This window comes from Paralichthys olivaceus, chromosome 6 (assembly GCF_024713975.1).
Source record: "Paralichthys olivaceus isolate ysfri-2021 chromosome 6, ASM2471397v2, whole genome shotgun sequence".
In the NCBI taxonomy this organism is placed as follows: Eukaryota; Metazoa; Chordata; class Actinopteri; order Pleuronectiformes; family Paralichthyidae; genus Paralichthys; species Paralichthys olivaceus.
Window position 1 is genome coordinate 5,457,054 of NC_091098.1, and position 13,076 is coordinate 5,470,129.

Sequence of the window (13,076 nt, forward strand, 5' to 3'; positions counted from 1 at the left end):
GAACGGAACGGTGCACAGTATGGTGCAGGGTGAAAAGCGCGTAGCCCACTGTTACAGGCTAACGGCTGGATGAACAGGAGTATTTTGTGAGGTGAGACCCCCACCCTCGCGTACACACACACCAGCAGCACCATTGCCATCCCCTTTTCTTCTCTCAGCTGTCAGCTTACATTCCTCTCCGCCATCCCATTTATGGTGAAGTAAAAAGGAAAGAAACCATCAATTCTTTTCATTTTGTCCTTGAAGCTATAAGATTAACTTTTAAGTATCAGATGGAGGGAGAGTAACAAAAGCATTGCCCCACAACCTCCACTCTCCTTGTCAACTGCCTGACCACCCTTCAATCACACTGAGACAAGGCTTTTGTAAACCACTATAAACCCACCACCATCCCCAAAATGATAAAGTGAAACTTTGGGTTCATTATATTATATATTTAAGTGCCAGCTATATGCTGAATTTGTGAGTATTCCACCTTAAATCAATTAATATCAATCAAAAAAATTGTCCAACCAACAAAAAAACCCAAATCTACCTGTAACACAGATTGAAACCATTCATATTTCCTCTCATCTAAACCACATTCTGCTCAAAAATGACCACCTACTTCTATTCACTACTAAATACATCGTCTCACAGCTGAGCCTGAGACATAACTGGTGATTCAAGGAAAGAGCTTTAAGCTGCTTTCAGACATACGCTAAACTCTGGATCATTTCCTGACATTCTCTGGAGGGGCTGTATATGACAACACAAATGTCCTGGGTTTCTTGTGCTTGTCTTCTTGTAAAACAAAAGTAATATGCAAAGGGATCAATGTGAGAGCATGACAGGAGATCTTCTGAATGATTGAGCGAGAAGATGTGTTGATGAGACATGTGAAAAAAGCAAAAATGAAAAAAAACATTAAGATACAAATATTTTAGGATGAGAAAACGGCAGCCACATGTCGGTGATTAGGGCTGACGGCAGTGTCAATGTGCTGTAAGCAAAAACATGATTTCCGCAGTGGAGTTAAAACATCATTTCCAGCCTCTGCCTGCTGCACCACCCCACACCTGAACGCTCCAGAGGTTTGTTGTTGTCAATGTGTCTGAGCAGAGACTCACCTCTGCATTGTGAAGGACAGACTCTGGAGAAAGTCCAAACTCAATTGTGCAGAGTTCGTGTCTGACAACAGCTTTATATTCTTGATTTGCTTATTGTGTCTAACTGTCTATCTACAAGTTGGATGAGGTCTATAACACTCTCCTGTTTGTCTGGTACTTATTTTTACCACCAAACTTAGGTTTAAAATGATACACTGAGATAGGAAAGGATAAGATAATCCTTTATTAGTCCTACAATGGAGACAGTAAAAAAAAAACAGTAAAGTGCTAATAAGAAATAGAAATAATATATAGGCCTACAGTGAGAGCAGCATGTATACCATGAAAGGGATTGCACAGACAGAAATGAGTGATTGCACAGCTAAATGAGTTACATCTGAGTTTATGTTTAACTAAAGGACATGACAGGGTTACCAATCTTCTCGTCTACCCTTCAGCAGAGGGGCCTTTCCAAGGATGTCAAACCTTTCTGAAGTAACACCTGTTTTGTTTGAATGTTAAATTAACATCTTTGATGGGGCGATGAGTATTAATGTTACAGAGACATACTTTACTCGGGAATTGAAGCCATGGTGTCAGGGGCTTTAGGGTTACACAGAGGTCAATGTCTTATACATAATGTTGTGCGAGAAAAGTGGCAAATTCTTCTTGGTGCACTTATCAGCATCTCCTTCATCCTTTTTTACTCTTCACCTTCACCTGCACAGTTAGAGCCTCTACTCTGAAACTAGTTTTAGTATTTTAAAGAGCTTTCAATACAAGTGTCTACCAAGTGATAGACACCACCTTCCATTTGTGTCTATTCATACCTTCCTAACCTCCTCAGGCATCTGCTTCTCTCTCTGGTTTGCATCAAGGCAGCAGTGATCTGATCACCGTCAACTATGCGACTCCGGCATCATCCCCCTGTCAGGCCTGTGTGTTACAGCATCAGTGTGACAATAACAAGAAATACCTCATCAACGACACTGTTTATATTCCTTATCATAGACATTTAACTGACTGAGATGTTCCATATTGTAGCACACACCACAGTTACCATAAGGATAAGTTAAAAAAGAATGTTCCTCAAGAAAAAGAGGCAGAAACCCCTAATACCCAGTTATTTCAGCTCACCTGGTAAATGGTCTGTATTTATGTAGAGCTTTATAGTCTTGATGGCCTCTCAAAGCTCTTTACTTTCAGAGGCCATCAAGACTATAAGACCAGTAAGACTCTTTACAGAGCAGTTTTTGCCACACACTCACACATTAATACAGTGGATCTATGGGCATCACTTAATGTATCACGCATCACACTAGCAGCTCAGCTGTCAGAGGCAATTTGGGGTTGAAGGAAACCTTGGCACACAGAATGAGGGGGAGTGGGGCAGAAGCAATGACGACCCGCTCTTCCTCCTGAGCCACAGTCGGCCCTGGTGCTGTGAGTAGAGGTGTGGAGGCTGTGCAGGTTAACGTAGACAGAAAACACACAAAGATAAAAGACAACATGGAAACCAATGATTAGACGACACATCAGACGTCTGCCTCACTCCCGTTCCTCCACCCTCCCTGATCTCACCACATGCGCGCACACACACACACACACACACACACACCTTTGATAGAGTGCCAGTAGTTTTCTGATTAGATATCAAGTTTCGTCTGCATGGGGTTTCCCACTGTCTGTCTGTACGAAAGCTCTGTGCTGTGTCTCCTCGTCTTTCCTCAAATCTGTTTGTGTTTGTCCACACTCTCTTCCTCTTGTCTCTCACACTTAGATAAAGGATAACGGAACGACCTCAGGCCTCTGTTATCAACGGCTGTCATGTCAGTTGTTGCTGATAATGATAAATGCTGAGCAGCTCAGATCTACCTTGTATTTGTTAGTCTAATAAATGTCTTTGCGTAGTCAACAAGTACATACTTGATGCTTGCATTCACTTGAAAATTAGAGGGGCTGTTCTGCTGTAGATGTGTGTTTGTGACCCACAGTGTGTTAACCTTATATCGACTTGTTACTCACTATGCTGGCACCAACCTGAGACTTGTACAGAAACCAGGCAAACACAGGTTTCCTCAAGAGAGTGGGTCAGGATTGTGTTTGTGTCCATGTGAACTCCGCACAGTTCCCAGCAGGCCTCCTGTCAAGACCTGATAGCTGCGTCAGGCTGTGATAATACGATGTTTCTGTCTATGTTGATCAGTGAGAATCCTGAGACCGTCCAGACTCTGGCAGGTACAGCAGACAGTCTCTCTTCATGCCTGTCAGCATTAAAAAGTTTATGAAATCTCACTTTCTGATGGCGCGTAGGCAGCAGAGGCACACAATTACAGAGAAAGCTGACATCATGGCAGGCTCACAATGTTAAGATCTGTTCATTCACAGTCTATATTTAGTGAGTAAGGGCCTCTTTTCCACTGTGTGCTGTGAAGATAGGGGACAATTATATGTGGAACATCAATGCACAGTTCCTGATTCAGAAAGGTGAACCATTAAGTCATTCCTTGTTTACTGTTAGCTCTATAGATTTGAGCAAAGTCACACATCATTGAATATATTTTGAAAAATGTTCCTTGTTCAAGCACATCGTAGGCCTACTTTACAAAGTGTATAAAATGAAAATTGATGTGATGATGTTGGCAACACAAGTCGAGTACCAAAACCTTTGGTTATGGTTTTCTGACTTGAGGTGGCTTTCACATGAACTGTCCCAATCGAGAACCATGTGAATAGATTATAACTCCCGAGGAGCGTTACCGAGATGCCAAGGCTGCCAAGTGGTAGGACTTGTCTATAGGGATGTCCTTAGCTTCATGTTATAATTTAGCTTGCAACAAAAAGTACAAGCTATTAAAGTAGGATACAGGCTAATTAAGAAACATAATTTCAAAAAACTGAGAGAACAACCCAATAAATTTGAGAAAGGTTGCAAGGAGATTAAGTTTTCATCTGCGTTTGTCTGTTAGTTAACAGGATTACGTAAACCCTTGGTAGAAAGATCCAGTATTGGTCAGGAAAGAACCCATTCAAGTTTGGTGTGGATCTGGATCAGGGGCCGATCCAGGGAGGACAGTTTTCTACACTTTTGTTGATTTCTCAGAGAACCATTAATGGAGCTTGATAAAAGATCAGGCATGTTTAGTGCGCTGATATGTGTGAGAAAAACTAAAAAATGTGTCTCATGTATTTAGCGGTTCTCAGATTGACACCAGGACTTCTTCTGTCATGTATGAGGAGCACTACCCTGCTGCAACAGGCTACTCAAATGAAGCTGCGGGTTATGGGCTGTGTATGTGTGAATGTTTAACACTGATGATATAACACAGACTAAGGAGAAGACTAAGCCTGGACTTTTTTAATCTGTTGTGGAATGTGAATATAAACCCTGTTAATTTGATTCACTGGACGTGTTTACATGCTGCATATTTCCACATAGAATATATAGTTCTACACAGTATGGAGGGAGGATTAGAAACACCTGTTGTTTACAGACTATAGATTGACAGCTGAACCCCTGGGTCCCCATGCACCCTCCTCATACCAGATTTCCTCATAGCTACACACACACACACACACACACACACACACACACACACACAGCGACTACAGGACCCAGAGGGGAGGAGAGGTTCTCATCAAGATGTCCAGTGGAATGTAATGTAGCGTCTGCAGGTTGTCACAAAGGTTTACAAGGTTTATTTTAACTCCCACACATAGCACAGCTCTTAAGTCACAAGAAGGCTCCGGTTCTTTGTCACCGACAGACACACTATCTCTTAAAATGCTTCTTTACTTTTATTCACATAATGTTTAAATTTGAGCGAATACTAAATACTTGTTTAACGATTTTTGAGATCTTAAGCTTCCAACCATGCTGGTTCAAGTCAACCTCTGTATGACCTGCATTGGTGTGTCTCCAGATTTAGCCTGTATCTGGGGCCTCATGTCAGGTCAGTTGTTTGGGACCCCTGCAGACTGCGGAGCCTGTTAACCTGCAGGGTTTCGTTGAGATAATCCCGCTCCCGCTGGATGTTGTCCCAACATTGAATCAGCTCTTGATCAGGCAGTAGCCCTGTAGGTGTGTGTGTGGGGGTGTCCAGACCATAATCCTATGCTCCATGACCTTTATGAGGTTTTTGTACAATAATAAATTATAATTAGGGCTTTGGTCAGCCATTTACCAGGGTCAATTTTGAAGTTGGCTGTGCGTTTTTTGTTAAGTCAGATGAGCAAAAAGTTTAGTGTGTGCATAAGCATTCTTTTAGTTCCTTTCAGAAGTGTGCGTTATCTCTGAGCTTTAGTTTAAACATTTGAATGGAAGCAATTTAGTATTTTAAACTGAAAACAATTAGATTATTTAAGATGATATTTGATATTTTTTACAAATTAGATCCCAGTCTCCTTCCAAAAATGAGGGAGCTATTAACTTAGTCCTATTGTCCCTTTCGGGGCATTAAGCACTAATGATCTACCACCATCTGGGCCTGTCCTGGGCTTTGCTTGGGTCTGTCCCCATGTCAGTCCCATCTCTCTCAGCTTGGCCATCACAGCTTGCCGCCACTTTCTTTTAGGCGGGCTTGGTTATAGTTTTCAAGGTATTGTCCATCTGAGGGGGGCATGCCCAAGCCATAGTAATCGCTGGCGTCTGATATCCAGCACCAGACTGTGACTCTTTGTTTTCTTGTAAAGTTCTTAATTAGGGATCTTTTAGGCCAAGAGAGGTGCCATATTTTCCTGATGCATCCACTGTGGAAGGTGTAGATCTTATTCATGTCTCCTTTTACTACGCGCCAGCATTTTGAGCAGAGGAGAAAAGATTTGGCATTGCTGTTGTAGAGTCTGATTGTAGTTCTCAGCTGTACTGCTTTGAATTCCAGAGTCATGCAGAGTCATACAAATGAGTGACCTATATCCTGATGTTATAGGTATATCAGTGTTAGTGCAGCATTTGATTTATCTTCAGGAGTAACACCAGGTGGAAAAGCAGTGATTTGCTGCCATCTCTGATTGAAAGTTTGAAGCCTGTTTCATCTCTGTTTCATCGACACCTGGTTGGGTGTGGTCAGATATGCAGCGACCTGGAGTAGACCTGTAAATCACTGCAACAAGGTGAGACGTTAAACCAGTGAAGGTCAACACAGACTTTAAGGGGGTGTGAAGTTACTTTACAAAACACCCCATCACAGTCTTTCTAAAGAAATTGCACTCTCTGTGCTCACTTGAGACTTCATCTGAAATACCCGGGAGGCTTTTATTCTGGACATGGTGTTGGTATAATATACTGTAACTGTAGATCACAACACTGAGGGTGATTTCATCTGAGTGGAAATGAGGATATGTCATAAATACAAGGGGGAATATAAAGTGTTGCTGTAAAATCCTTTTTACAGCCTGTCTGCACTTTATCCTGGAGTCGGAAGTTATTCATGAGCATTTCATGTTGTGTCTTTTTCTCTGACTGAAAAAAGGGTGTTGATTTCAATTTCAATTTTATATGCAAGCTCAAGCTCATGAATATGTGCTGTATTAAAATATCAGTCAAATCACTCTGCGCTGGTTTTCTCTGCTGACTGTAATTAATTGTCTTGTTTCCCCCCCCCTCACAGTCCTGGCTGCTGCTGCCGCTGCCCAGGAGCCTGACCACAGCCACGGCTGTGCTCATGGCAGCTGCTACCCGGCAACAGGGGACTTGCTGGTTGGACGAGAGAAGAATTTGAAGGCATCATCCACATGTGGGATGAGGAGAAAAGAGCCGTACTGTATCGTCAGTCATCTTCAGGTCAGTGAAATGAAGTGAAATTTGAGTTTCGTGCCTGTCTGTGTCACTTCTGTGTTTCTCATTGACCTGTTGACACTGACCTGTTGACACTGACCTTTCCCTGTCCTGTTGAAGGATGAGAAGAAGTGTTTCGACTGTGACTCCAGGCGGCCATATGACCCCGTCTACAACACGATCAATCACCGGATAGAGAACGTGATCACCACCTTCAAACCTCACCGCAAGAAGTCCTGGTGGCAATCTGAGAATGGTGAGAAGGCCTCATTTTCTGCACATCTTCATTTGAAAATGGCATTTTACAAACTAAAATGGACCACACATTATGTTTTTGGATGTTCAGTATGTCCATCTGATTATAACAAACATAAAAAACTTGCCTTGGGCTCGTTTGTTCTAAATTTGACTCAAGAATGAATCAGACTTCGGTGGTCAAAGGTCAAAAGTCACCGCAACCTCTCAAATGAAAAGGTATTTGACCATAACCCAAATCATTGTTTCACACAATTGTCTAATAGGAGAAGTGTTATACGTTTTATAACGTTTTATAACAGAATGGTTAAAAGTCAACTTCATTCGGCACAAACTATTATGGACATTATTCAAAACTCAGGAATAGAAGGGGATTTTGACCATATTTCAAAGGCTGCCAATCAGCTTTTTTTTACTGATTTGCTTTCCTCATGTGCTTCCTGCCTGCTCCTCATCCTCCACCTCACCCTACTCTTCTTCTACATTAGCTTTGCTGTCGTTCACTAGCAGTTATACAAGTAGATGACTGGGTTCATTTCTCGTTCCATACACAATCTTTGAAGAGTTTTCTTCTGTCATGAAGGGTTAGTAATGTTTGAATCTTTTTCTTAAGTACAAAGCTCCAAGACTCTCAATTTTCTTTTAACCTAAACTCTCTCAACATTGATGTAACCAACTTTAATTATATTCTCTGTGTAACTTGACAGCAACGTTTTTTAAATACTGTGGACAAGAGCAACAACACAGACATCAGAGAATTATTCAAATGCTTTATGTGCTCTAATTTAGTGTCTCTGCTCTTTATTTAAGCTCAAGAGTCTTGTCTATATTTTTTTTCACCTCATCACAGATATTTCATATTCATGCATAGAAATTTGCATTAAACCTTTCATCAAAGCCAATGCAGTAATAGATTTGAAGTGCCCATAAAAGCGTTAACTTCTCAGACTGGTGTTTCAATTTGGCTTCGTCAAAGTTGGTAGAATAGAATGACAATTAATTAGTTAATTTGGCCTCTAATTGTATATGAAAGCTATTATATTAAAGAAATACAGGCAGGATAGAGGGGCAGAGATGTAAAAAGACTACTGAGTGGTTATTCTGAAGCAGAAATTATGTAGAAAATGGGAAAAAGAACCAGACACTGTGGCCAACATCCTCGGACCAGCTACAGATAAGTTTAATGACAGGGTAGGTTCTGCTCTGGCCTCTTACTCAGCAGAGTAAGAAAAAGGGGAGGACAGGGGAAGGAGAAACGTTAAGGCTCAGACACAAAGATAAAAGTGGAAGATGATGGAATAATTAAGACAGAGTGAAGGACAGTATAGTGAGTTAAACTGGTGTATTTCCAGGTGTCCATAAATCTCCATCTCAATGAGTGAGTGCTGAGCTCTGTGTCAGACACAAGGCTCACTGCAGCTGTTTGCGAGCCATGACACTGGAATGGACTGCTGCTGATGACAGCACTGTGCATCACTACAGGACCCAGAATAGAACACAGACTAACAGAAGAAGGAGAAGGGGGACAGGAAGTTTGGTGACTATTTTTACTCCTGGTTGCTGATCCTTTTCCATGGCATCTTAGTGGCATTTCTGTGCTCAAAGTGGCACTGTGCACAGTTGGCCTATTTGATATGGATTACAGTGCTTGGATTGTGTGCACTCACTTATTTGAATGGTCATTTCCTGGAGCTGCATGCATACAAGCAGCCATTATAAGCCACAGCTAGTGAGTGTCAGCTGCACAGAGGAACAGGTGTGTGTCTGTTTCCTTTCTCCTCTCAGTTGAGTATGTATGACTTTCTCTAAAACACCTCAGTTAGACAGGCTAAACGTTTACTCTTTGAATTATCCAATCACTCCCTTCCTGCTACCTCTCTTTCTCCCCCTCTCCATCTCTCTCTTATTTCCTCCTCTACGACTGGGTCACACCCTTCCTTTTCTTTCCTTCCTGTGCCTTTGTCAACTGTTGATTTGTGGTGGATTGTTTTAACGTATGTTTACATGCATTTATCAGGAAGACAGCTCCAGTTTGTACGTTAAATGAAGTAGCTACAAAAATCTGTACCTGGACTCAGTGTTAAAGCATAAAAAAACACTTTTTTAACCATAAGTTAGTCATGGCTTCCAATAGAGCATAGTAGTGATCGCCCTTTAGAATGTCTCTGGTTCCTTAAGTACATTTCCCATTCATTTTCTCTATTGATGTTAGTTAGAACCACGCCAATGATCTAGGAGATGAATCGTGACAAAAAAAAATTGATTCAGAGTAAAAAAATATTGAAAAATGGAAAAAAAGCAAAGGTTGTGTAATCAATTTAAGAGTTAAGGAACTACACATCCCATAAACCTTTGCGAATGATGCTTTTTCAACCACTCCGAGCACTTTAACATTTTCACAATGCCTTTAACAATTTTCACTTTTGGACTCTGAAAAACATAGCATGGTTACAATATTATGACTGATGATCAAAATCTATATTTAGAGAATTAATGGGATTTTTGCCTCTTGAAACAAAGTGTTGAGCTCCAGCACATGGCTGAGTTGCAGGCTGTGAGGCCATTAACGAGCTGAGTGACTCTGAAAGGAAGTGACCATAGGATACATGACCAATCAGCTTTGGACTTTTTAATCACATGCCTCAGTAGAAAATCATGGAATCCCACACAGTGTTTAACTCCCTACATTACAAGACTTCAGATTCTTCAGATTTCTTTTCTATTGATGTCAAGAGTTTTTGATCCTTCGCACCTATCTTTAAGGGTTTATGGTATGCAAGATCTTAATTTGCAATTACTCTTTTTGCATCAGGTAAATACCGTGTGCCACACGTATTCACACTTTCATCACCTGCAAATGTTGAACTGGGGATTCCCCAGGATACATGGATGTAAGCTGTTTTTTCATTAGTGATTTGAATATGTGTTTAAAAGAGATGTGTGTTCTCTTCTTTAAAAAGTTACTGGATTACAGTGTTTAGTTTGTAAGATGTCAAATGCATGTGCTGTGGCTTTTATGTATTCGTACACAGGAATGGGAAAGTCCTCTTGGCTTTGTGCTGCACACAGAACATGAGAGAAAGTAGTTCTCAGAGTAAAGTGGCCTTTCAGAATATTTGATGCCCTACAACTCAGGAAGTGCGTGGGCTTTTCCGACTCGCTCGCTATATTTCTGCTGCCAAGACTGAATGTGCTTTCCTGTCAAGATGCCATTCCTCGAGCCAAGAGCACGGAAGCTACTTTACTGTCGCTAACCACTACATTCTGTCATCCATCTGTCAGAGATGTATGATAGAGATGGAAAATAAGTGTAAATGATTTAAGACGTCTTTAAAATAACCGGCAAAAATGTTGGCTTTATATAAACTCACCATCTCTCTGTATCGTTATCTTTGTGTGTGTGTCTCTCTCAGGAAAGTCTGATGTCTTTATCCAATTGGATCTGGAAGCAGAGTTTCATTTCACTCACTTGATCATGACCTACAAGGTAAAAATAAAAGCTGGTTTACCAACTTCACCTTCATCTACACGAAGCTAAAAAGAAGGACTCACAGTCACTCCAGGTGTGCTGTACCTTGTTGTATTTTTCCATTAAAAGTGTTGTGACACTGTGACATTCTTCTTTTGCAGACCTTCCGACCAGCGGCCATGCTGATTGAGCGCTCTGCAGATTTCGCTCGCACCTGGCAGGTCTACCGCTACTTTGCTCACGACTGCGCCGCAGCCTTCCCCGGAGTCTCCCAGGGTCCTTTGCGTAACATTAATGATGTCATCTGTGAGTCGCGTTATTCTGACATCGAGCCATCAACAGAGGGAGAGGTGAGCGTCTGATTCAAGAAATAGCCTGAGCTGTTCAACGCAAACACTAAAGCACATTTTATTTTAGTGAAGAAAAACAAACGTTTGACACTCATTGTTACATAATACATTGATTTTGATATGGAAGTAGAGTGTTTTTTGGATAAGAAGCTTCACATCTAATGTCCATGCACATACAAGGAAATGTTCCATATGATCCTGTTATTTCTCCCCAAGAGTTAGATAAGAGCACTGATACCTCTCTCAGTCTATGAGCTTGGCATAAAGACTGTAAGCAGCAGCAAACTGCTACATAGTCCTAGTCATGCTAAGTTAAAGAATTTTAAGGAAATCATCATATTTGTCTTTTTTATTGTATTTATTGCCATGCTCTGCTCCATGGTCTCACACCGCACCCTGCGATCTTCCTCTATTCTCTTAAACTCATTGTGTTTAGCAGTGAGCATGGTGACGGAGCAAATGAAGGCTTTGCTGCGAGCGTGCTTTTTCTGAGTTTCATTCACGAGGATGTTGTCCTTCTGTTGGACCATGTGATCGAGCTTGGTCTGCTCATTTGTCAGCGTGGTGACCTGCTGCTTTAGTGTCGTTGTGGAGGTTGCTCATCAGAGAACCTCTATGTGAACCAGGGAGAGTTAAACGACAAAGTTAAGGTTAGTTGGCCAATTGCTCCCTCTTGATTAAACGGCAGCAGCAGATCTGCCACAGGAAGCAGAAACACAAGAGAAGAGAATAGACTGAACAGGGCTGAGCTGCAACAAATTTATGTTTTGTTTAGATTTATGTTTTATTCTCAACAATAAATCATGTTGAAAAGTACATTTCTTGTCTCTGGCTGATGTTGGGAGTCTCCCATGTTGTTGACAGAAGAAAAATGGTAGAGAGAGGAGAGGGCAGCATGTCCCAGCCTTCTCTCTCTTGTGATTCTACTCCGTCCTATTCCTATCAAAAATAACTGAATACCGAAAAGTTTTCCGTCATTTCCACTGGTTTTAAACAGTCTGTTTATGCAATATTTGTGAAGGCGCAGTTAGTTTTTAATGAATGCCAAGAGACAAATTAGTGAGTGGGGGTGGTAAAATGGAATAAGAGCAAAGCAGCATATCCCAAAGTTTATTTCTACATTCAAACGGACATTCAAAGTGCTTTTTATCTAAAATAATTAATACTCAGTGTTAAATAAACATATATGCGACAGTGATATAAGCTAATTACTGCCACAGAGAAAGTTCTTTTGCCTATGAGCTCACTAAATAGTCCTCTACATAGACGTCCCTATGTAGTGAGTAGGGGAAAGTTTGCAGGGGAATGGAGGACGGACTTTGGAGGAGTAGCCGACAAACACACAAACCACTCTCCAATTGTAGTAGGATGTAATGTGATGATAATTAAAATGTAAAGATGAAGTGGGCAGATCTTATCATCAGAGCCTTTCCAGCTGTTTCCCTCTTTATATTTATATATAAGCTGCAGACTTGACTGAACTTCTTGACACTCAACGATCCAAGTAAGCAAATTCCCCATAATGCCAAGTCACTCCTCCTTTATCATGTAGCAGGGCACACACTAGTTTCCAGTTCATCAGTTGCTGCATTTGAAATCATGCAGTGTTAAGCAAGGAAAAGAAACAAAACTGTTGAACTTCTGCAAAAGAAAAAGCACAACATCTTCTGTGCACACACTCACGCTGCATAAATCTGAATAATATGTATTCCCTGGTCCAGGTCATCTACAGAGTGTTGGAGCCAGCCATCAGGATCGAAGATCCATACAGCCCGAGCATCCAGAGTAGGTCACACTAACACAAACATGTTTTTAACAGCAGCTGATGATACACCATTACCCTGTTCAGACCTGGTATCAACTGCGTCCTGAGATCCGATCACCCAAACCTCATTTGGCAGTTGTCTGAGAAACATGACCAAATTCACTGACCGTGAACGCAAATGCTGTTTAAACTTATTTTTACACTTCTCAGTGTCCATTTGTTGTTTTGTTTGTAATCATCACCACAATATTGACACTGATCACCACATAATAATGAATACAAAAAAAATAGGTGTTAAAATGTTTTAATAGATGAGGGCATTCATTAATTCAGTCCCTCTTTACATTTCCTTCTCTCCCTCTCTCACACACAC

At 41.2% G+C, this 13,076-nt stretch overlaps 1 protein-coding gene across 2 annotated transcripts in view; it reads left to right on the plus strand.

The window, feature by feature from the left end:
• The window catches only part of lamb2 (laminin, beta 2 (laminin S)), a 48,301-nt gene that overhangs the window by 11,403 nt on the left and 23,822 nt on the right, over positions 1-13,076 (plus strand). For both annotated transcript variants that reach the window (XM_069526062.1, XM_020089354.2), the window contains exons 3-7: positions 6,698-6,870; positions 6,985-7,120; positions 10,533-10,606; positions 10,750-10,938; positions 12,660-12,723. In XM_069526062.1, coding sequence (XP_069382163.1) covers positions 6,698-6,870; positions 6,985-7,120; positions 10,533-10,606; positions 10,750-10,938; positions 12,660-12,723 — 636 coding nt within the window. The remainder of the gene's footprint in view (positions 1-6,697; positions 6,871-6,984; positions 7,121-10,532; positions 10,607-10,749; positions 10,939-12,659; positions 12,724-13,076) is intronic.